Here is a 23,245-nt window from a genome sequence, read left to right as displayed (position 1 = left end):
AGTCACCCCTCAGCCTCCTCTGCTCCAAGGAAAACAACCCCAGCCTATCCAATCTCTCCTCATAGCTGCAATTTTCAAGCCCTGGCAACATTCTTCTAAATCTTCTCTGCACTCTCCCCAGAGCAATTACGTCCTTCCTGTAATATGGTGACCAGAACTGCGCACAATACTCCAACTGTGGCCTTACCAGTGTTTTATACAGTTCCATTATTACATCCCTGCTTTTGTATTCTATACCTCGGCTAATAATGGAGAGCATTCCGTATGCCTTTTTCACAACCTTATCTACCTGTACTGCCACCTCCTGGGACCTGTGCACACGCACTCCTCTACCCCTCTCAATATATTCCCGTTTACTGCGTATTCCCTTTTACTGTTCGCCCTCCCTAAGTGCATTACCTCACACTTCTCTGGGTTGAACTCCATTTGCCACTTTTCCTGCCCACTCCACCAACCCATTGATATCTTATTGGAGTCTACAGCTATCCTCTTCACTATCAACTACACGGCCAATTTTTGTGTCATCTACAAATTTGCCAATCATGCCCCCTACATTCAAGTCCAAATCATTAATATATACCACAAACAGCAAGGGACCCAACACTGAGCCCTGTGGCACACCACTGCAAATGGATTTCCATTCGCAAAGACATCCATCGACTTTTACCCTTTGTTTCCTGTTACTGAGCCAATTTTGGATCCAATTCGCCACATTTCCCTGTGTCCCATGGGCTTTTACCTTTCTGACCAGTGCCATGTGGGACCTTGTCAAATGCCTTACTAAAATCCATGTCGACAACATCCACTGCACTACCCTCATCAATCCTCCTTGTCACTTCCTCAAAGAATTTAATCAGATTTGTAAGGCATGACCTTCCCTGAACAAATCCATGCTGACTATCCCTGATTAAACCATGCCTTTCCAAGTGACAGTTTATCCTATCTCTCAGTATTGATTCTAATAGTTTATCCACCACCGAGGTAAGACTGACCGGCTTATAATTGTTTGGCCTTTCCCTCGTACCCTTTTTAAACAATGATACTAAGTTTGCAGTCTTCCAGTCCTCCGGTACCTCCCCTGTATCGAGTGGGGATTGGAAAATGATCCTCAGAGCATCCGCTATTTCCTCCCTGGCTTCCTTCGATAGCCTAAGAAACAATCCATCCGGCCCTGGTGACTTATCAACTTTCAACGATTCCATTCCCTCTAATACTTCCTCTCTAGTTATGTTTACCGTATCCAATATTTCACATCTCTCCTCTTTAACTACTGTGTCCGGATCATCCCCTTTCCTTTGTGAATACGGAGACAAAATATTCATTTAAAACCCTACCCACATCCTCTGCTTCTACACACAAGTTACCCTTATCATTCCTGATAGGTCCAACCTTTCCCTTAGCTATCCTCTTTAATCTTACTCGCTAATATTTTTTCATGTCCTCTCTTTGCTTTCCTTATTTCCTTTTTTACGTCATCCCTGTACTTTCTATACTCCTCTAGGTTTTCTGCAGTATTTAGTATTCTGTGATAGTCATAAGCTTTCTTTTTCTGCTTTATCTTGCCCCGTATACTTCGAGACAACAAGGGGGCTGTAAATTTGGCTGTGCCATCCTTTTTGTTTGAGGAGACGTGTGTGCATTGTACCCGTAGAATTTCACTTTTTAGTGCCTCCCACTGGCTTGCCACTGATTTCTCCTCAAGTAGTTGTGTCCAGTACACTTCTGCCAAATAACCTCTTAGTTCTGTAAAATTTGTCATCCCTCAATTTAAAACATTTACTCCTGATTTAACTCTGTCCTTTTCCATAATAATGCTAAAACTATCTGAATTGTGGTCACTATCCCCAATATGGCCACCCACTGTCACTTCACCCACTTGCCCATCTTCATTTCCCAGGACTAAATCTAGAATTGCATCCCCTCTTGTTGGGCTTGTCACGTACTGGCTAAAAATGTTCTCCTGGACACCAATCAAGAATTTGCGCCCTCTGTGCCCCTCGCACTGTTTGAATCCCAGTTGATATTTTAGGGTAGTTGAAGTCCCCTACTATTATTGCCCTCTTACTTTTGCACTCAGAAATTTGCCTACATATTTGTTCTTCTATCTCCCTTTTGCTATTTGGGGGTCTATAGTACACCCCTAGTAGTGTGACTGCCCCATTTTTATTTCTTAGCTCAACCCATATGGCCTCGATTGATGATCCATTTAGCATATCATCCCTTCTCACAACTGTAATTGATTCTTTAACCAATAATGCTACCCCCCCCTCCTTTTTTATCACCCACTCCATCCTGCCCGAACACACTATATCCAGGGATATTGAACTGCCAATTATCCCCCTCTTTAAGCCAGGTTTCCATTATAGCAATGATATCATGCTGCCATGTGTCTATCTGTGCCCTTAGCTCATCTGCTTTGTTTGTAATACTCCTTGCATTGAAGTATATGCTCTTTAATCCCGTCAAATTCCTGTGCTGAACATTATTTAACCTTTGCTTCTTTTGCCTTTCTGAGTCGCTAACTACGTCACTAACTGCTTTTCTACTTCCCGTTTCCTGTTCTGAATTTGTCCTATCTGTACCTGCCCTTTGGTTCCCATCCCCCTGCCATACTAGTTTAAACCCTCCCCAACAGAACTAGAAAATGCCCCCGCGAGGATATTGGTCCCAGTTCTGCTTGGGTGGAACCCATCCAGCTTGTACAGGTCCCGCCTTTCCCAGAATCGGTTCCAATTCCTCAGGAATTTAAACCCCTCCCTCCTACACCATCTCTCAAGCCACACATTCATCTGGTCTATTCTCCTATTTCTGCTCTCGCTAGCACGTGGCACTGTGAGTAATCCCGAGATTACTACCTTAGAGGTCCTGCTTTTTAATTTATTTCCTAATTCCCTATATTCTGCTTGCAGGACCTCATCCTTTTTTTTTACCGATGTCGTTGGTACCAATATGGACCACGACCTCTGGCTGTTCACCCTCCCCCTTCAGAATGTCCTACAGCCGCTCCGTGACATACTTGACCCTAGCACCAGGGAGGCAACATACCATCCTGGAGTCATGTCTGCGGCCGCAGAAACGCCTGTTCCCCTTACGATGGAATCCCCTATCGCTATTACTCCCCCATTCTTTTTCCTCCTGTGCAGATGAGTCACTCATGGTGACTCACACGTTGTGATTTACACTGTACATGGATCAGTCTGCTAGTTGTGATTTACACTGTACATGGGTCAGTCTATGTGTTGTGATTTAAACTCTGCATCGATCAGTATGCTAGTTGTGATTTACACTGTACATGGGTCAGTCTATGTGTTGTGATTTAAACTCTGCATCGATCAGTATGCTAGTTGTGATTTACACTGTACATGGGTCAGTCTATGTGTTGTGATTTAAACTCTACATGGATCAGTATGCTAGTTGTGATTTACACTGTACATGGATCAGTCTGCTAGTTGTGATTTACACTGTACATGGATCAGTATGCTAGTTGTGATTTACACTGTACATGGATCAGTCTGCTAGTTGTGATTTACACTGCACATGTATCAGTCTGCGTGTTGTGATTTAAACTCTACATGGGTCAGTCTCCTGGTTGTGATTTACACTGTACATGGGTCAGTCTACTACTTGTGATTTACACTGTACATTGATCAGTCTGCTAGTTGTGGTTTACACTGCACATGTATCAGTCTACTAGTTGTGGTTTACACGTACATGGATGTACATGGATCAGTCTACTAGTTCCGATTTACGCTGTACATGGGTCAGTCTGCTAGTTGTGGTTTACACTGCACATGTATCAGTCTACTAGTTGTGGTTTACACGTACATGGATGTACATGGATCAGTCTACCAGTTCCGATTTACACTGTACATGGATCAGTCTGCTAATTGCGGTTTACACTGCACATGTATCAGTCTACTAGTTGTGGTTTACACTCTACATGAGTCAGTCTGCCTGCTAGTTGTGATTTACACTGTACATGGATCAGTCTACCAGTTGTAGTTTACACTGTGCATGGGTCAGTCTGCTAGTTGTGGTTTACACTGTTCATGGGTCTGACTGCGAGTTGTGGTTTACACTCTAAATGGATCAGTTTACTCATTGTGATTTACACTGTAGATGCATCAGTCTGCTTGTTGTGATTTACACTGTCCATGGGTCTGTCTCTTTTTGTGGTACAAACTCTATATGGATCAGTCTGCTGGTTGTGGTTTACACTCTAAATGTACCGGATACGGTAGCATAGTGATTATGTTACTGGACTAGTAATCCAGAGGCCCGGAGTCATGAGTTCAAATCCCGCCACGGCGGCTGGGGATTTTAAATTCAATTAATTAATTAAAATCTGGAATAAAAAAAAAGAAACTAGTATCAGTAATGATGGCCATGAAATTACTGGATTGTCGTAAAAGCCCGTCTGTTTCACTCATGTCCTTTAGGGAAGGAAACCTGCCTTCCTTACCCGGCCCACAGCAATGTGGTTGATTCTTAAACACCCTCTGAAATGGCCTAGCAAGCCACTCTGTTGTACAATCTTGCTACAAAAAGTCATATTAAGAATAAAACCGGACGGACCACTAGGCACCGGACACGACAAAGGCAAACCAAGCCCAGTCGACCTTGCAAAGTCCTCCTAACTAACATGTGGGGACTTGTGCCAAAATTGGGAGAGTTGTCCCACAGACCAGTCGAGCAACAGCCTGACATAGCCATACTCACAGAATCATACCTTTCAGCCAACGTCCCAGACTCTTCCATCACCATCCTTGGATATGTACTGTCCCACCGACAAGACAGATCCACCAGGGGTGGTGGTACAGTGATATACAGTCAGGAGTGACTGGCCCTGAGAGTCCGCAACATTGACTCCGGACCCCATGAAATCTCATGGCATCAGGTCAAACATGGGCAAGGAAACCTCCTGCTGATTACCACCTACCGCCCTCCCTCAGCTGATGAATCAGTCCTGCTCCATGTTGAGCACGACTTGGAGGAAGCACTGAAGGTAGAATGTACTCTGGGTGGGGGACTTCAATGTCCATCACCAAGAGCGGCTCGGTAGCACCACTACTGACCGATCTGGCCGAGTCCTGAAGGACATAGCTGCCAGACTGGGCCTGCGGCAGGTGGTGAGTGAACCAACACGAGGAAAAAAACGACTTGACCTTGTCCTCACCAATCTACCTGTCGCATATGCACTTGTCCATGACACTATTGGTAGGAGTGACCATCACGATGCTTCACACTGAGGACACCATCCAACGTGTTGTGCGGCACTACCCCTGTGCTAAATGGGATAGATTCAGAACAGATCTAGCAGGTCAAAACTGGGCATCCATGAGGCATTGCAGGCCATCTAGCAGCAGCAGAATTGTATTCCAGCACAATCTGTAACCTCATGGCCTGGCATATTCCTCACTCTACCATTACTAACAAGCCAGGGGATCAACCCTGGTTCAATGAGTAGTGTAGAAGAGCATGCCAGGAGTAGCACCAGGCGTACCTAAAAATGAGGTGCCAACCTGGTGAAGCTACAACTCAGGACGACATGCATGTTAAACAGCGGAAGCAACATGCTATAGACAGAGCTAAGCGATTCCACAACCAATGGATCAGATCTAAAGCTCTGCAGTCCTGTCACATCCAGTCATAAATGGTGGTGGACAATTAAACAACCAAAGGGAGGAGGAGGCTCTGTAAACATCCCCATCCTCAATGATGGCGGAGTCCAGCACTTGAATGCAAAAGACAAGGCTGAAGCGTTTGCAACCATCTTCAGCTCGAGGTGCCGAGTGGAAGATCCATCTCGGCCTCCTCCCGATATCCCCACCATCACAGAAGCCAGTCTTCAGCCAATTCGATTCACACCAAGTGATGTCAAGAAAGGGCTGAGTGCACTGGATACAGCAAAGGCTATTGGACCCGACAACGTCCTAGCTGTAGTGCTGAAGACTTGTGCACCAGAACTAGTTGCGCCTCTAGCCAAGCTGTTCCAGTACAGCTACAACACTGGCATCTACCTGACAATGTGGAAAATTGCCCAGGTATGTCCTGTCCACAAAAAGCAGGACAAATCCAATCCGGCCAATTACCGCCCCATCAGTCTACTCTCAATCATCAGCAAAGTGATGGAAAGTGTCGTCGACAGTGCTATCAAGCGGCACTTACTCACCAGTAACCTGCTCACCGAAGCTCACTTTGGTACAAACATGGACAAAAGAGCTGAATTCCAGGTGAGGTGAGAGTGAGTGCCCTTGACATCAAGGCAGCATTTGACCGAGTGTGGCACCATGGAGCCCTAGTAAAATTGAAGTCAATGGGAATCGGGGAAAACTCTCCAGTGGCTGGACTCATACCGAGCACAAATGAAGATGGTAGTGGTTGTTGGAGGCCAATCATCTCAGTCCCAGGACATTGCTGCAGGAGTTCCTTAGGGCAGTGACTGAGGCCCAGCGATCTTCAGCTGCTTCATCAATGACCTTCCCTCCATCAAATGGTCAGAAATAGGGATGTTTGCTGATGATTGCACATTATTCAGTTCTATTCGCAACCCCTCAGATAATGAAGCAGTCCGTGCCCGCATGCAGCAAGACCTGGACAACATCCAGGCTTGGGCTCATAAGTGGCAAGTAACATTTGAGGCTTGATCGGGTGGATGCGGTAAGGATGTTCCCAAGGATGGGTGAAACTAGAACTAGGGGGCATAATCTTAGAATAAGGGGCTGCTCTTTCAAAACTGAGATGAGGAGAAACTTCTTCACTCAGGGGGTAGTAGGTCTGTGGAATTTGCTGCCCCAGGAAGCTGTGGAAGCTACATCATTAAATAAATTTAAAACAGAAATAGACAGTTTCCTAGAAGTAAAGGGAATTAGGGGTTACGGGGAGCGGGCAGGAAATGGGACATGAATTTAGATTTGAGGTTAGGATCAGATCAGCCATGATCTTATTGAATGGCGGAGCAGGCTCGAGGGGCCGATTGGCCTACTCCTGCTCCTATTTCTTATGTTCTTATGTTCTTATTCGCGCCAGACAAGTGCCAGGCAATGACAATCTCCAACAAGAGAGAATATAACCACCTCCCCTTGTCATTCAACGGCATTACCACTGCCGAATCCCCCACCATCAACATCCTGGGGGTCACCATTGAGCAGAAACTTAACTGGACCAGCCACATAAATACTGTGTCTACAACAGCAGGTCAGAGGCTGGGTATTCTATGGCGAGTGACTCACCTGACTCCCCAAAGCCTTTCCACCATCTACAAGGCACAAGTCAGGAGTGTGATGGAATACTCTCCACTTGCCTGGATGAGTGCAGCTCCAACAACACTCAAGAAGCTCGATACCATCCAGGACAAAGCAGCCTGCTTGATTGGCACCCCATCCACCACAATAAACATTCATTCCCTTCACCACCGGTGCACAGTGGCTGCAGTGTGTACCATCCACAGGATGCACTGCAGCAACTCGCCAAAACTTCTTTCACAGCACCTCCCAAACCCACGACCTCTACCACCTATAATTATAAAGGCAGCAGGCACATGGGAACAACACCACCTGCACGTTCCCCTCCAAGTCACACACCATCCCGACTTGGAAATATATCGTCGCTGGGTCAAAATCCTGGAACTCCCTTCCTAACAGCACTGTGGGAGAACCTTCACCACACGGACTGCAACGGTTCAAGAAGGCGGCTCACCACCACCTTCTCAAGGGCAATTAGGGATGGGCAATAAATGCTGGCCTTGCCAGCGACGTCCACATTCCGTGAACGAATAAAAAAAAAGTCTACTAGATGTGGTTTACACTGTACATGGATCAGTCTGCTAGTTGCGGTTTATGATGTCGATGGATCAGTCCACTCATTGTGATTCACACTGTACATGAATCGGTGTACTAGTTGTGGTTTACATTCTAAATGGATCAGTCTGCTAGTTGTGATTTACATTGTACATGGGTCAGTCTACTAGCTGTGTTTTACATTGTACATGGGTCAGTCTACTAGCTGTGTTTTACACTCTACATGGATCAGTCTGCTCATTATGATTTACACTGTATGTGGTTCAGTCTACTTGTTGTGGTTTACACTGTACATGGATCAGTCTGCTCGTTGTGGTTTACACCGTACACTGATCAGTCTACTAGTTGTGATTTACACTCTACACGGATCAGTCTGCTAGTTGTGATTCACACTGTACACGGATCAGTCTGCTAGTTGTGATTTACACTCTACACGGATCAGTCTGCTAGTTGTGATTTACACTGTACATGGATCTCTGCTAGTTGTGATTCACACTGTACATGGATCAGTCTACTAGTTGTGATTTACACTCTACACGGATCAGTCTACTAGTTGTGATTTACACTGTACATGGATCAGTCTACTAGTTGTGATTTACACTCTACACGGATCAGTCTACTAGTTGTGATTTACACTCTACACGGATCAGTCTACTAGTTGTGATTTACACTCTACACGGATCAGTCTGCTAGTTGTGATTTACACTGTACACGGATCAGTCTGCTAGTTGTGATTTACACTGTACATGGATCAGTCTCCTAGTTGTGATTTACACTGTACACGGATCAGTCTGCTAGTTGTGATTTACACTGTACATGGATCAGTCTCCTAGTTGTGATTTACACTGTGCTTGGTAGATCCTGAAGACTGGTTCCTTAAAATGAGTTGATAAAGCGAAGCTTCTGTTGCTTCGAAGTGTGTTGGGAAATCCTGGCAGTGATCCTCCAAGCTCATTGGCAGATTGGTTTTAGGCAGGTGTGTTACCTCAACTTTTATTACTTCATTCATATTGCTATAATTCCACCACTTTCATTACTTGATCAGAAAACTATTCTCAGCTCAGAATTGTCTGAAAAGGACGGACAGTATAGCTCCAACTTTTAATCAAGTTCAAACTAATCTACCAACCATCGCCTAAGGAGGGTAATTGAATTCATTGGAGTAAAGATGTGATTTATGAGCCACAGAAGTGGTTTTATGCTTTTCCCTTGTACTGTACGATTATTGGAGTAAATTGCACGCTACAGGCAGGGAGTCATAGGAACATAGGAATATCGGAACAGGAGTAGGCCATTCAGCCCCTCGAGCCTGCTCCACCATTTGATAAGATCATGGTTGATCTGTGATCTAACTCCATATACCTGCCTTTGGAACCATATCCCTTAATACCTTTGGTTGCCAAAAAGCAATCTATCTCAGATTTAAATTTAGCAATTGAGCTAGCATCAATTGCCGTTTGCAGAAGAGAGTTCCAAACTTCTACAACCCTTTGTGTGTAGAAATGTTTTCTAATCTCACTCCTGAACAGTCTGGCTCTAATTTTTAGACTGTGCCCCCTACTCCTAGAATCCCCAACCAGCGGAAATAGTTTCTCTCTATCCACCCTATCTAATATCTTATAAACTTCGATCAGATCACCCCTTAATCTTCTAAACTGCAGAGAATACAACCCCAATTTGTGTAATCTCTCCTCGTAACTTAACCCTTGAAGTCCGGGTATCATTCTAGTAAACCTACGCTGCACTCCCTCCAAGGCCAATATGTCCTTCCGAAGGTGCGGTGCCCAGAACTGCTCACAGTACTCCAGGTGCAGTCTAACCAGGGTTTTGTATAGCTGCAGCATAACTTCTGCCCCCTTGTACTCCAGTCCTCTAGATATAAAGGCCAGCATTCCATTAGCCTTATTGATTATTTTCTGCACCTGTTCATGACACTTCAATGATCTATGTACCTGAGCCCCTAAGTCCCTTTGGACATCCACTGTTTTTAACTTTTTACCATTTAGAAAGTACCCTGTTCTATCCTTTTTTGATCCAAAGTGGATGACCTCACATTTGTCTACATTGAATTCCATTTGCCACAGTTTTGCCCATTCACCTAATCTATCAATATCGCTTTGTAATTTTATGTTTTCATCAACACTGCTTACAATGCCACCAATCTTTGTGTCATCGGCAAACTTAGATATGAGACTTTCTATGCCTTCATCTAAGTCGTTAATAAATATTGTGAATAATTGAGGCCCCAAGACAGATCTGCGGGACTCCACTAGTCACATCCTGCCAATGTTAGTACCTACCCATTATCCCTACTCTCTGTCGCCTTTCGCTCAGCCAATTTCCTAACCAAGTCCGTACTTTTCCCTCGATTCCATGGGCTTCTATCTTAGCTGACAGCCTCTTATGTGGGACTTTATCAAATGCCTTCTGGAAGTCCATATAAATAACATCCATTGACATTCCCCTGTCCACTACTTTAGTCACCTCTTCAAAAAAAAATTCCATCAGGTTTGTCAGGCACGACCTGCCTTTCACAAATCCATGCTGGCTCTCTCTGATTAACTGAAAATTCTCGAGGTGTTCAGTCACCCTATCCTTAATTATAGACTCCAGCATTTTCCCCACAACAGATGTTCGGCTAACTGGTCTATAATTCCCCAGTTTCCCTCTCTCTCCTTTCTTAAAAAGCGGAGTGACATGTGCAATTTTCCAATCTGGAGGGACAGTTCCTGAATCTAGAGAACTTTGAAAGTTTGTAGTTAGGGCATCTGCAATGAGCTCACCTACTTCCTTTAAAACCCTGGGATGGAAACCATCTGGTCCTGGGGATTTGTCACTCTTTAGTGCTATTATTTTCTTCATTACTGTTGCTTTACTTATGTTAATTTTATTGAGTCCCTGTCCCTGATTCAATATTAGTTTTCTTGAGATTTCCGGCATGCTCTCTTTTTCTACTGTAAATACTGACGCAAAGTAATTATTCAATATCTCCGCCATTTCCCCATTGTCAATGACAATATCCCCACTTTCCGTTTTGAAGGGGCCAACACTGCTCCTGACCACCCTCTTTTTCCTAATGTAACTATAAAAGTTCTTCGTATTGGTTTTGATATCCCTTGCAAGTTTCTTTTCATACTCTCTTTTTGTAGCTCTTACTATCTGTTTTGTGACCCTTTGTTGATCTTTGTATCTCTCCCATTCACCAGGATCTGTGCCATTTTTTGCCTTTTTGTATGCCCTTTCCTTATGTCTTATACTGTCCCTTACCTCTTTAGTTGTCCATGGTTGTTCTTTTTTTGGCAAGTAGAGTTCTTGCCCCTCAGGGGTATAAACAGATTCTGTATCACGTTAAATGTTTCTTTAAACATTTCCCACTGCTCATCAGTCGTTTTACCCATTAACAGATTTGCCCAGTTTACTGTGGACAGTCTCTGCCTCATCCCATTGAAGTCGGCCTTACCCAAGTCTAGAATCTTAGCAGTTGATTCACTTTTTTCCCTTTCAAACACTCCCTTCAACTCGATCATGTTATGATCGCTATTGGATAGATGTTCACGCACAGTTAAGCTGTTAACTAAATCTGGTTCATTACTCAGTCTCGCTCACAAGGTGCGCTGATTGGAGATGGGGCTACACCGCTTCTCCAACCCACATTCCCATCAAGCGTGACCCACCTCTGAGAACATGGGATCACTGAACAAACCCCATTGTAACTCCACCATGAAAGAGGAATGAAAGTTTGAGGGTATGAAGGAGGCCACATTAACCGGATCATAAAACTGCTTCATTAAATTGTGTTTGGATCATTTGATTTTTAAACCACAGGTCTTGTGATTCCTCTTTTCGAACAGGGAAATTTAAATGAGCTTGGCAAACTTTTGATGCAAGGTTCATTCAACGTGTGGATAGACCATAAGAAGGGCCACGCAAAAGTCAAGGACCTAGCACGATTCAAACCAATGCAGAGACACCTGTTCCTCCATGAGAAAGCATTGCTTTTCTGCAAGAAAAGAGAAGAAAGTGGGGAAGGGTACGAGAAAGCCCCTTCCTACAGTTATAAACAATCCTTGCATGTAAGTAATACCCAGTTGACATAGAGCAAAGCAATCTGGGTAACAGTCCCTTTCCTGTGAGACTGTATCCTTGTTCATACTTCCATAACTAGCTTATATCTAGCTGCTGCCAGATCTACTCAAACTTTCACCCCAATGTGCTGTGTGTTCCTCTGCAACTTTAAACAGGTTTGAGTTTGCAGTCAAAACTAAAACATTGAAATGCAGCAATTCACAAATATACTCCTTATTAAAGTGGAGCACAAAGTCAACGTGAAATCAAACCTGTTCCCAGTTTTAAAATTGTCAATATCATTGTTCTATATTTTGTGCAAGTGTTTGGATTTTTTTGGTAAGAAAGAACTTGCATTTATATCGAACCGTTCACAACCTCAGGATGTCCCAAAGCGCTTCACAGCCAATGAAGTACTTTGGAAGTGTCGTCACTGTTGTAATGCAGGAAACGCAGCAGCTAATTTGTGCACAACAAGGTCCCACAAATAGCAATGTGATAATGACCAGATAATCTATTTGGTAATGTTGAGAGATAAACGTTGAGCAGAACACCAGAAGAATGCCCTACTCTACAAATAGTGCCATGGAATCTTTTAGATACACCTGATAGAGTAGACGGGGGCCTCAGTTTAACATCTCTTCTGAAAGATGGCACCTCCAACAGTGCAGCACTCCCTCTACTACACTGAAGTGTCAACCTGGATTATGTGTTTAAGTCTTAGAGTGGGGCTTGAAACCACAACCTTCTGACTCGGAGATGAGAGTGACACCAAGTGTGGAGATCTTAACATATAAACCCCCTTTTGTTCAACAGGAACCAGACCTTAGATGTATATGAGTGACTTTGACCCCCTAGACCATAATGTATATTCCTGTAGAAACAGATTGAAACCAACATTAAGCCTCTGTAATGTCAGCACTGCCAAGATCAAGGACTTGAATGCCTTAAGTTCACACATCCCCTCTAAAGTGAGTGAGGTATAAGAGCTTGGCAGCAAGTTAGAATTAGGTCCTGCATCATCATAAGTACTCTGAAGACCACTCCAGATTGACTTGAAAAGCTGCTGGTTTATAATGTACACACAAAGCTATTTAATTTATATTATAGTATCTTAAAAAAATGTTTTAACGTGAGCACATAGCCTCAAACTTAGAAGAGGGAGAGTGAAGGACAGTTTAGATGAAATTGCTTTGCATAGAAAGTGGTGAATGCACAGAATAGCCTGCACAGGGAGAGGGTGGGGGCTGATGGTATCAGCAAATTGAATAAAGAGTTGGATAAGAACCTGGAGAAACATTTGCTAGAGGAGCACGGTCTTGGGATATAAGAAATAGGAGCAGGAGTAGGCCATACGGCCCTTCGGACCTGCTCCACTATTCAATAAGATCATGGCTGATCTTCTACCTCAACTCTACTTTCCCGCCCGATCCCCATATCCCTTGATTCCCTTAGTGTCCAAAAATCTATCGATCTCAGTCTTGAATATACCCACGACTGAGCATCCACAGCCCTCTGGGGTAGAGAATTCCAAGATTCACAACACTCTGAAGAAATTTTTCCTCTTCTCGGTCCTAAATGGCCGACCCCGTATCCTGAGACCATGACCTCTAGTTCTAGACTCTCCAGCCACGGGAAACAGCCACTCAGCATCTACCCTGTCAAGCCATCAAAAAGATTTCATACATTTCAATGAGATCACCTCTCATTCTTCTAAACACTAGAGAATATAAGCCCATTCTACTCAATCTATCCTCATAGGACAACCCTCTCATCCCAGGCATCAATCTAGTGAACCTTTGTTGCACTGCCTCTAAGGCAAGTATATCCTTCCTTAGGTAAGGAGCCCAAAACTGTACACAGTACTCCAGGTGTGGTCTCATCAGAGCCCTATATAATTGCAGCAAGACCTCATAGAGTCATAGTCATAGAGTTATACAGCACGGATAGAGGCCCTTCGGCCCATCGTGTCCGCGCCGGCCATCAGCCCTGTCTACTCTAATCCCATATTCCAGCATTTGGTCCGTAGCCTTGTATGCTATGGCATTTCAAGTGCTCATCCAAATGCTTCTTGAATGTTGTGAGGATTCCTGCCTCCACAACCCTTTCAGACAGTGAGTTCCAGACTCCAACCACCCTCTGGGTGAAAAAGTTCTTTCTCAAATCCCCTCTAAACCTCCCGCCTTTTACCTTGAATCTATGTCCCCTTGTTATAGAACCCTCAACGAAGGGAAAAAGCTCCTTAGTATCCATCCTATCTGTGCCCCTCATAATTTTGTACACCTCAATCATGTCCCCCCTCAGCCTCCTCTGCTCCAAGGAAAACAAACCCAATTTTCCCAGTCTCTCTTCATAGCTGAAGCGCTCCAGCCCTGGTAACATCCTGGTGAATCTCCTCTGCACCCTCTCCAAAGCGATCACATCCTTCCTGTAGTGTGGCGACCAGAACTGCACACAGTACTCCAGCTGTGGCCTAACCATTGTTTTATACAGCTCCTTACTCTTATACTCCAACCCCCTTTCAATAAAGGCTAACTTACCATTTGCCTTCCTAATTGCTTGCTGTAACTGCATGTTAACTTCCTGTGATTCTGTGATATATCCTAGTCACTGGGACCACTCAGATGGGCCCTGATGTTCTATACCAGTCCTGTACCTCCCAATGTTCCTTTGTAATGTGGCCTCAGTGTTTGCAGAAACATTGTTATGTGACTTCTTCCATTTTACAGATGACCACTGTTGGTATCACTGAGAATGTTAAGGGAGATAATAAGAAGTTTGAAATTTGGTACAATGCAAGGGAAGAAGTTTATATCGTACAGGTGAGTGTGAGCTAAGGGTTTAGGAATCATTTGAACATTAAAAGGCAAATCCAAATGTTCAATAAATGAACTATTTAAATCATTTGCATCCAATCGCTATGCGTTGGAGAAACGCAGCATTGTTGCCACACAGGCACAGCACCATTCCTTCACTCTTTAAAGCATTTGGCTGATAAATGAAAAGCTCATTGGCCCCAAAATTCTATGGGTGAGGATCGTGTCGATTGCGCTGAGGTCACGCCCAACACTGACCCCTGCCAGAGGTTGCAGGGCCTGTGGGGAGGCACGCCATTTGCATGGGGCTGGCAGGTGCAAACACCACTCGGGGCACATCTTTAGTTCCTGCCTACCTTGTGCCAATGGAAATTCAGCCAGCTGCACACCTTGTGAAGGAGGCGGGGCGAGATGTGAGAGTTTCCCAGATCTCCCGCCTTCAGGAGTCCGGGCCACTTGCCAAGCCTGGATCCCACCGATGGGGCCCACATGCACCCTTGTGGAGGCCGATACATCTCGTCTTTCTCAGTGTACTAGCCAACGCGAGTATGTTGAACTCAAAAAGGCTTTGGAGCAGAAACTCCAGCTTGGGACGTTCCCCCCCAGCCCCACCTCCGACATGTCATTTGCCTTATAAGGGGTGGATGAAAGGGTTACCTAACCCTACAGTAGAGACCCAAGGTAACTGGGGGGTTTAGCTGGTCTCCCCGAAGATACGGTAGAACCGTCAAGGAATTCTGGTGTCATTGCATTTTATGACCAAAGTTCGTTGCTTTCAGTCCTTGAGGAGGAGGGGATAATGGTTGCCCCAGTGATGATAAACCTACAGAAAACATCTTATCAAAGAATCCACCCGTAGGTGGGACAAGTAAACAGTTAAATATATATCCAATAACGCTGAGACTGTCATCTTAATACTTTTATTCAAACATTTAGAGATAAAAGCGAACAGTTGTCAGCTTTCACCTGATGGTGGTTATTCTCTCTACACAATGAAGCAGCTCAGCCACTGCCATGCAACTTTAAAGCACGGAGTAACACTCAACAATACCATAGAGGGAGAGAGGGCAATAACCTGTGTCTGATGGTCTAAAGTTTTCTGGAATCACAATATCCATCTATTCGATGTGAGAATGTGCTTAATTATCTCTCTTTAGGCAGCAACACAAGAAGTTAAAAACACGTGGGTAAATGAAATAAGAAAAGTCTTGACAGGTCAACTGGAAGCTCGTAGAGGTAAGAACCATGTGTGAAACATCATGAAAGAAAGAAAGATTTGCATTTATACAGTGCCTTTCATGACCTCAGGACGTCCCAAAGCACTTTACAGTTTTGAAGTGTAGTCACTGTTGTAATGTAGGAAACTCAGCAGCCAATTTGCGCACAGCAAGGTCCCACAAACAGCAATGAGATAATGACCAGAATATCTGTTTTAGTGTTGTTGGTTAAGGGATAACTATTGGCCAGGACACAGGGGAGAACTCCCCTTCTCTTCGAAAAATGCTATGGGATCTTTTACATCCATCTGAAAGGGCAGATGGGGTCTCGGTTTAACATCTCATCCGAAAGATGAGAAAGTTACCTGTGGATAATGTCCTCCTGTGATAGCAGGGTGCCAGTGTATTTCTAAAAATTAAAGATTATGGTGGAAACTTATTTAGAGTGCATGCTTTCCCTGTCAGCAAATTAAGAACTTTTGAAACCATTGTGGTTCTGTTACAGAAACCATGGAGCCTCATGGATAGACGGTGCTCGGTTGGAGTCCCAGGACTCCGTCTCGCGGTTGACTGCTGATATTGAGGAGCTTGTAGCTTTTCCTTATTTGCTGCACCAGATGTGAGAGCAAGAGAGAGAGTTTGGCACAGTTCCAATCCATTCCCAAACTGTAATTGTCCTCTCTCAATGAATAGCATTGAGTGCTGCAGTCTGGATAGGTATCAGTCAGAGGATTTAAAACACAATGGGGCAGATCTTCCTGCTCCTGCACTTGGGACTATGGGGTCAGTTAGGTGTAGTGACTGGAGGAAAATCATGTAAGGAGGAGTGCCTGTAATACAGTGCACCCAGCTGATCCAATAGACTGTATACCACTGTCAGTTTATTTGCTAATTTATTGAGCATTTTATTTCCTTATATAGCAGATTGAATGATGTATATATGCATGATCTTAAACTCCAGTTTAAAGTTGTGCTAATACAGAAATCTTTGTCTCATATAACATTACATCCACATCAAAGGTTAACGTCAGTGCTAAGCCATTTGGGCCATTAGTGTCTGTCTCTGAGGCCCATGTGATACGGCGTGTATAATAAATCAGGCATTAAGGCCCACACTAACCCCAAAGTGAAGTGAAGTGAGACTGAGGGGAGATTTCATTGAAGTGTATTAAATTATGAGGGGCCTAGATAGAGTGAATAGGAAGGACCTATTTCCCTTAGCAGAGGGGTCAATAACCAGGGGGCATAGATTTAAAGTAATTGGTAGAAGGATTAGAGAGAAGCTGAGGAGAATTTTTTTCACCCAGCAGGTGGTGGGGGTCTGGAACTCACTGCCTGAAAGGGTGGTAGAGGCAGAAACCCTCATCACATTTAAAAGGTACTTGGATATGCACTTGAAGTGCCGTAACCTACAAGGCTACGGACCAAGTGCTAGAAAGTGGGATTAGGTTGGGTAGCTCTATTTCAACCGGCACACAAACAGTGGGCTGAATGGCCTCCTTCTGTGCCGTAAATTTTCTATGTTTCTACCTCTGGGAGTCTCGTTCCCTCTTTGCTCTGGTGTCAAATATGGGCCTGATTCGCATTTAGGCTGCATTTACACTCTAACTGCAGCATCAGTGCTATATAATACCACCTAGTATCAATGCAACAGTTATAGTGGGAATGCAGTTGAGTTTTACCACATGGATAGCAGAGATTGAGAGCTGGATATCCATTCGATTTCTCACATTCATCTCAGTAAATATTTCCATTTATAATTCTTTACTCATTATGTAAGACTGTAATACGACATTAATCCATCATTCCTCCCAGAAATACAAATCCTCTGGGCTCTGGGAATGTCATTCTCCAATCCATAGTGAACTCTTCCCAGACATGATGTGGAGATGCCGGTGATGGACTGGGGTTGACAATTGTAAACAATTTTACAACACCAAGTTATAGTCCAGCAATTTTATTTTAAATTCACAAGCTTTCGGAGGCTACCTCCTTCCTCAGGTGAACGATGTGGAAATGAAATCCTCGAAATGAAGTCGCATTTATAATTCACAGAACAATGCTTGGTGAGTACAGACAGTTTTTTCAACTGCCCGTTGCCAAGGCAATCAGTGTGCAGACAGACAGGTGTTACCTGCCAGGTCTCACAGAATATACAAATCACCAAAAAAAACAACAAACAAAAAAAAACAGAGATAGAGAGGTAGAAACATAGAATACACAGGGTCTGCTCAGACGAGGAGGAACGCGATGGTCACCTACAGACGCTGAAAGACGCCCTAGTAAGAACGGGATATGACGCTCGACTCATCGATCGACAGTTCCGACGGGCCACAGCAAAAAATCGCATAGACCTCCTCAGGAGACTAACACGGGACGCAACCAACAGAGTACCCTTTGTCGTCCAGTACTTCCCCGGAGCGGAGAAACTACGCCATGTTCTCCGCAGCCTTCAACATGTCATCAATGACGATGAACACCTCGCTATGGCCATCCCCACACCTCCACTACTCGCCTTTAAACAGCCACCCAACCTCAAACAGACCATCGTTCGCAGCAAATTACCTAGCTTTCAAGAGAACAGCGTCCATGACACCACACAACCCTGCCGCAGTAACCTCTGCAAGACATGCCAGATCATCGACACAGATACCACCATCACACGAGAGGACACCACCCACCAGGTGCATGGTTCATACTCCTGTGACTCGGCCAACTTTGTCTACCTCATACGTTGCAGGAAAGGATGCCCCAGAGCATGGTACATTGGCGAGACCATGCAGACACTGCGACAACGGATGAACGGACACCGTGCAACAATCGCCAAACAGGAGGGTTCCCTCCCAGTCGGGGAACACTTCAGCAGTCAAGGACATTCAGCCACCGACCTTCGGGTAAGCATACTCCAAGGCGGCCTTCGAGACACACGACAACGCAAAATCGTCGAGCAGAAATTGATTGCCAAGTTCCGCACCCATGAGGACGGCCTCAACCGGGATCTTGGGTTCATGTCACGCTACACGTTACCCCACCAGCGAACAAATGTTATCTGTTTTTAATATAACGGGTCAGTTGCTGTCTTTTCTATGTTTCTACCTCTCTATCTCTGTTTTTTTTTGTTTGTTGTTTTTTTTGGTGATTTGTATATTCTGTGAGACCTGGCAGGTAACACCTGTCTGTCTGCACACTGATTGCCTTGGCAACGGGCAGTTGAAAAAACTGTCTGTACTCACCAAGCATTGTTCTGTGAATTATAAATGCGACTTCATTTCGAGGATTTCATTTCCACATCGTTCACCTGAGGAAGGAGGTAGCCTCCGAAAGCTTGTGAATTTAAAATAAAATTGCTGGACTATAACTTGGTGTTGTAAAATTCTTCCCAGACAGTGACAGTCTGTCTCTGAACTGCAAGAAGGAATCATGCAGAGTGAACTGTGTTATTTGCCGCAATGCACTACATTTCTGCTCACGTCCCAGCTCAACTCTAACCTTCCCCCTGAGTGCCTGCTCCAATGGCAAGCTGTGCTTTAATCTCTCCAGCCACCTATTATCCCTCTAGCTCACTGTCTAACAATCTTCTCCTCCACTCCCACTAGATCTAACATTTTAAAACTATTCCAAGCCACAAAGGGGCTTGTAACTGAGAGTGATCTAAAAGAACGGGCATCTCTTATGAGTTACTGCAGTTCCTTATCTTATACAAAGTGCTGTGGCCTGTGTTTCCCATTGGAGCTGCACTGTGGTGCATTAGAGAATGGTTTGTAACCATGTCACCTGTACATCCTCCATGATCTACTGCCCTTCAGCAGGTAAGAATGGGAGAGGTCATCTTCATTCTTCCTGATTACAGGAATAACAGCTTCTTCTGTTATTCATTTGATTCATATATGCAATTTTGATTTGTTTAAAGCAGATGGAGTTTTTTCCCTGTTTCCTTCCTGACTCTATGCTGATGTCATATTGAAAGGGCACAGTGAGAATGAGTTAATAACTAAATTATACCGAGAACTACATTCTGAAATTTCTGAATGCATTTTACATGCACTTAAACAAATTAATAACTTGTTAAACTTTATATAAAAAATGATAAGAGGCTAATGGATTGTAGTATTGGGTGAATTGTTAGTGGGCTGTATTATTGGAATGAATGGGCAGTGGGTTGTATTCTTGGAATTAATGGGCAGTGGACTGTATTATTAGAATGAATGGGCAGTGGGCTGTATTATTGGAATGAATGGGCAGTGGGCTGTATTATTGGAATGAATGGACAGTGGACTGTATTATTAGAATGAATTGGCAGTGGGTTGTAATATTGGAATGAATGGACAGTGGGTTGTATTATTGGAATGAATGGGCAATGGGCTGTAATATTGGAATGAATGGACATTGGGTTGTATTCTTGGAATGAATGGGCAGTGGACTGTAATATTGGAATGAATGGACAGTGGGTTGTATTATTGGAATGAATGGGCATTGGGCTGTAATATTGGAATGAATGGGCAGTGGGCTGTATTATTGGAATGAATGGACAGTGGGTTGTATTCTTGGAATGAATGGGCAGTGGGCTGTATTATTTGAATGAATGGGCAGTGGACTGTATTATTGGAATGAATGGGCAGTGGGCTGTATTATTGGAATGAATGGGCAGTGGACTGTAATAATGGAATGAATGGGCAGTGGGTTGTATTCTTGGAATGAATGGGCAGTGGGCTGTAATAATGGAATGAATCGGCAGTGGCTGTATTATTGGAATGAATGGGCAGTGGGCTGTATTATTGGAATGAATGGGCAGTGGACTGTATTCTTGGAATGAATGGGCAGTGGACTGTATTATTGGAATGAATGGACAGTGGGTTGTATTCTTGGAATGAATGGGCAGTGGACTGTATTATTAGAATGAATGGGCAGTGGACTGTATTATTGCAATGAATGGGCAGTGGGTTGTATTATTAGAATGAATGGGCAGTGGAATGTATTATTGGAATGAATGGGCAGTGGACTGTATTATTGGAATGAATGGGCAGTGGACTGTATTCTTGGAATGAATGGACAGTGGACTGTATTATTGGAATGAATGGGCAGTGGGCTGTATTATTGGAATGAATGGGCAGTGGGTTGTATTCTTGGAATGAATGGGCAGTGGGCTGTATTATTAGAATGAATGGGCAGTGGGCTGTATTATTAGAATGAATGGGCAGTGGACTGTATTATTGGACTGAATGGGCAGTGGGCTGTATTATTGGAATGAATGGACAGTGGACTGTATTATTGGAATGAATGGGCAGTGGACTGTATTATTAGAATGAATGGGCAGTGGGCTGTATTCTTGGAATGAATGGGCAGTGGACTGTATTATTGGACTGAATGGGCAGTGGGTTGTATTATTAGAATGAATGGGCAGTGGGCTGTATTCTTGGAATGAATGGGCAGTGGGTTGTATTATTGGAATGAATGGACAGTGGACTGTATTATTAGAATGAATGGGCAGTGGGTTGTATTATTGGAATGAATGGACATTGGGCTGTATTATTGGAATGAATGGACAGTGGGTTGTATTATTGGAATGAATGGACAGTGGGTTGTATTATTGGAATGAATGGGCAGTGGGCTGTATTATTTGAATGAATGGGCAGTGGACTGTATTATTGGAATGACTGGGCAGTGGGCTGTATTATTGGAATGAATGGGCAGTGGAACGTATTATTGGAATGAATGGGCAGTGGACTGTTTTATTGGAATGAATGGGCAGTGGACTGTTTTATTGGAATGAATGGGCAGTGGGCTGTATTCTTGGAATGAATGGGCAGTGGACTGTATTATTGGAATGAATGGGCAGTGGACTGTATTATTAGAATGAATGGGCAGTGGACTGTATTATTGGAATGAATGGACAGTGGGTTGTATTCTTGGAATGAATGGGCAGTGGGCTGTATTATTGGAATGAATGGGCAGTGGGCTGTATTATTAGAATGAATGGGCAGTGGGCTGTATTATTGGAATGAATGGACAGTGGACTGTATTATTAGAATGAATGGCAGTGGGCTGTAATATTGGAATGAATGGGCAGTGGACTGTGTTATTGGAATGAATGGGCAGTGGACTGTATTATTGGAATGAATGGGCAGTGGACTGTATTATTAGAATGAATGGGCAGTGGGCTGTATTATTTGAATGAATGGGCAGTGGGCTGTATTATTTGAATGAATGGGCAGTGGGCTGTATTATTTGAATGAATGGGCAGTGGACTGTATTCTTGGAATGACTGGGCAGTGGGCTGTTTTATTGGAATGAATGGGCAGTGGACCGTATTATTGGAATGAATGGGCAGTGGGCTGTATTATTTGAATGAATGGGCAGTGGACTGTATTATTGGAATGAATGGGCAGTGGGCTGTATTATTGGAATGAATGGGCAGTGGACTGTAATAATGGAATGAATGGGCAGTGGGTTGTATTCTTGGAATGAATGGGCAGTGGGCTGTAATAATGGAATGAATCGGCAGTGGCTGTATTATTAGAATGAATGGGCAGTGGACTGTATTATTGGAATGAATGGGCAGTGGGCTGTATTATTAGAATGAATGGGCAGTGGACTGTATTATTGGAATGAATGGGCAGTGGGCTGTATTATTGGAATGAATGGGCAGTGGACTGTATTATTGGAATGAATGGGCAGTGGACTGTATTATTGGAATGAATGGGCAGTGGACTGTATTCTTGGAATGAATGGACAGTGGACTGTATTATTGGAATGAATGGGCAGTGGGCTGTATTATTGGAATGAATGGGCAGTGGGTTGTATTCTTGGAATGAATGGGCAGTGGGCTGTATTATTAGAATGAATGGGCAGTGGGCTGTATTATTAGAATGAATGGGCAGTGGACTGTATTATTAGACTGAATGGGCAGTGGACTGTATTATTGGAATGAATGGGCAGTGGACTGTATTATTGGAATGAATGGGCAGTGGACTGTATTCTTGGAATGAATGGGCAGTGGACTGTATTATTGGAATGAATGGGCAGTGGGTTGTATTATTAGAATGAATGGGCAGTGGGCTGTATTCTTGGAATGAATGGGCAGTGGGTTGTATTATTGGAATGAATGGGCAGTGGGCTGTAATATTGGAATGAATGGACATTGGGTTGTATTCTTGGAATGAATGGGCAGTGGACTGTAATATTGGAATGAATGGACAGTGGACTGTATTATTGGAATGAATGGACAGTGGACTGTATTATTGGAATGAATGGGCAGTGGACTGTTTTATTGGAATGAATGGACAGTGGACTGTATTATTGGAATGAATGGGCAGTGGACTGTATTATTGGAATGAATGGGCAGTGGACT

The 23,245-nt window shown here is 43.9% G+C and overlaps 1 protein-coding gene across 2 annotated transcripts in view; it reads left to right on the top strand.

Annotated features, from left to right (window-relative positions):
- mcf2la (mcf.2 cell line derived transforming sequence-like a) overlaps positions 1-23,245 on the top strand; it is a 249,981-nt gene that overhangs the window by 191,015 nt on the left and 35,721 nt on the right. For both annotated transcript variants that reach the window (XM_067992473.1, XM_067992474.1), the window contains exons 22-24: positions 11,651-11,872; positions 14,594-14,686; positions 15,838-15,916. In XM_067992473.1, coding sequence (XP_067848574.1) covers positions 11,651-11,872; positions 14,594-14,686; positions 15,838-15,916 — 394 coding nt within the window. The remainder of the gene's footprint in view (positions 1-11,650; positions 11,873-14,593; positions 14,687-15,837; positions 15,917-23,245) is intronic.

Source organism: Heptranchias perlo, chromosome 11, assembly GCF_035084215.1.
Source record: "Heptranchias perlo isolate sHepPer1 chromosome 11, sHepPer1.hap1, whole genome shotgun sequence".
NCBI lineage: Eukaryota > Metazoa > Chordata > Chondrichthyes > Hexanchiformes > Hexanchidae > Heptranchias > Heptranchias perlo.
Note: the sequence above shows the minus strand (reverse complement) of the source record. Positions and strands in the feature narration are given on the sequence as shown.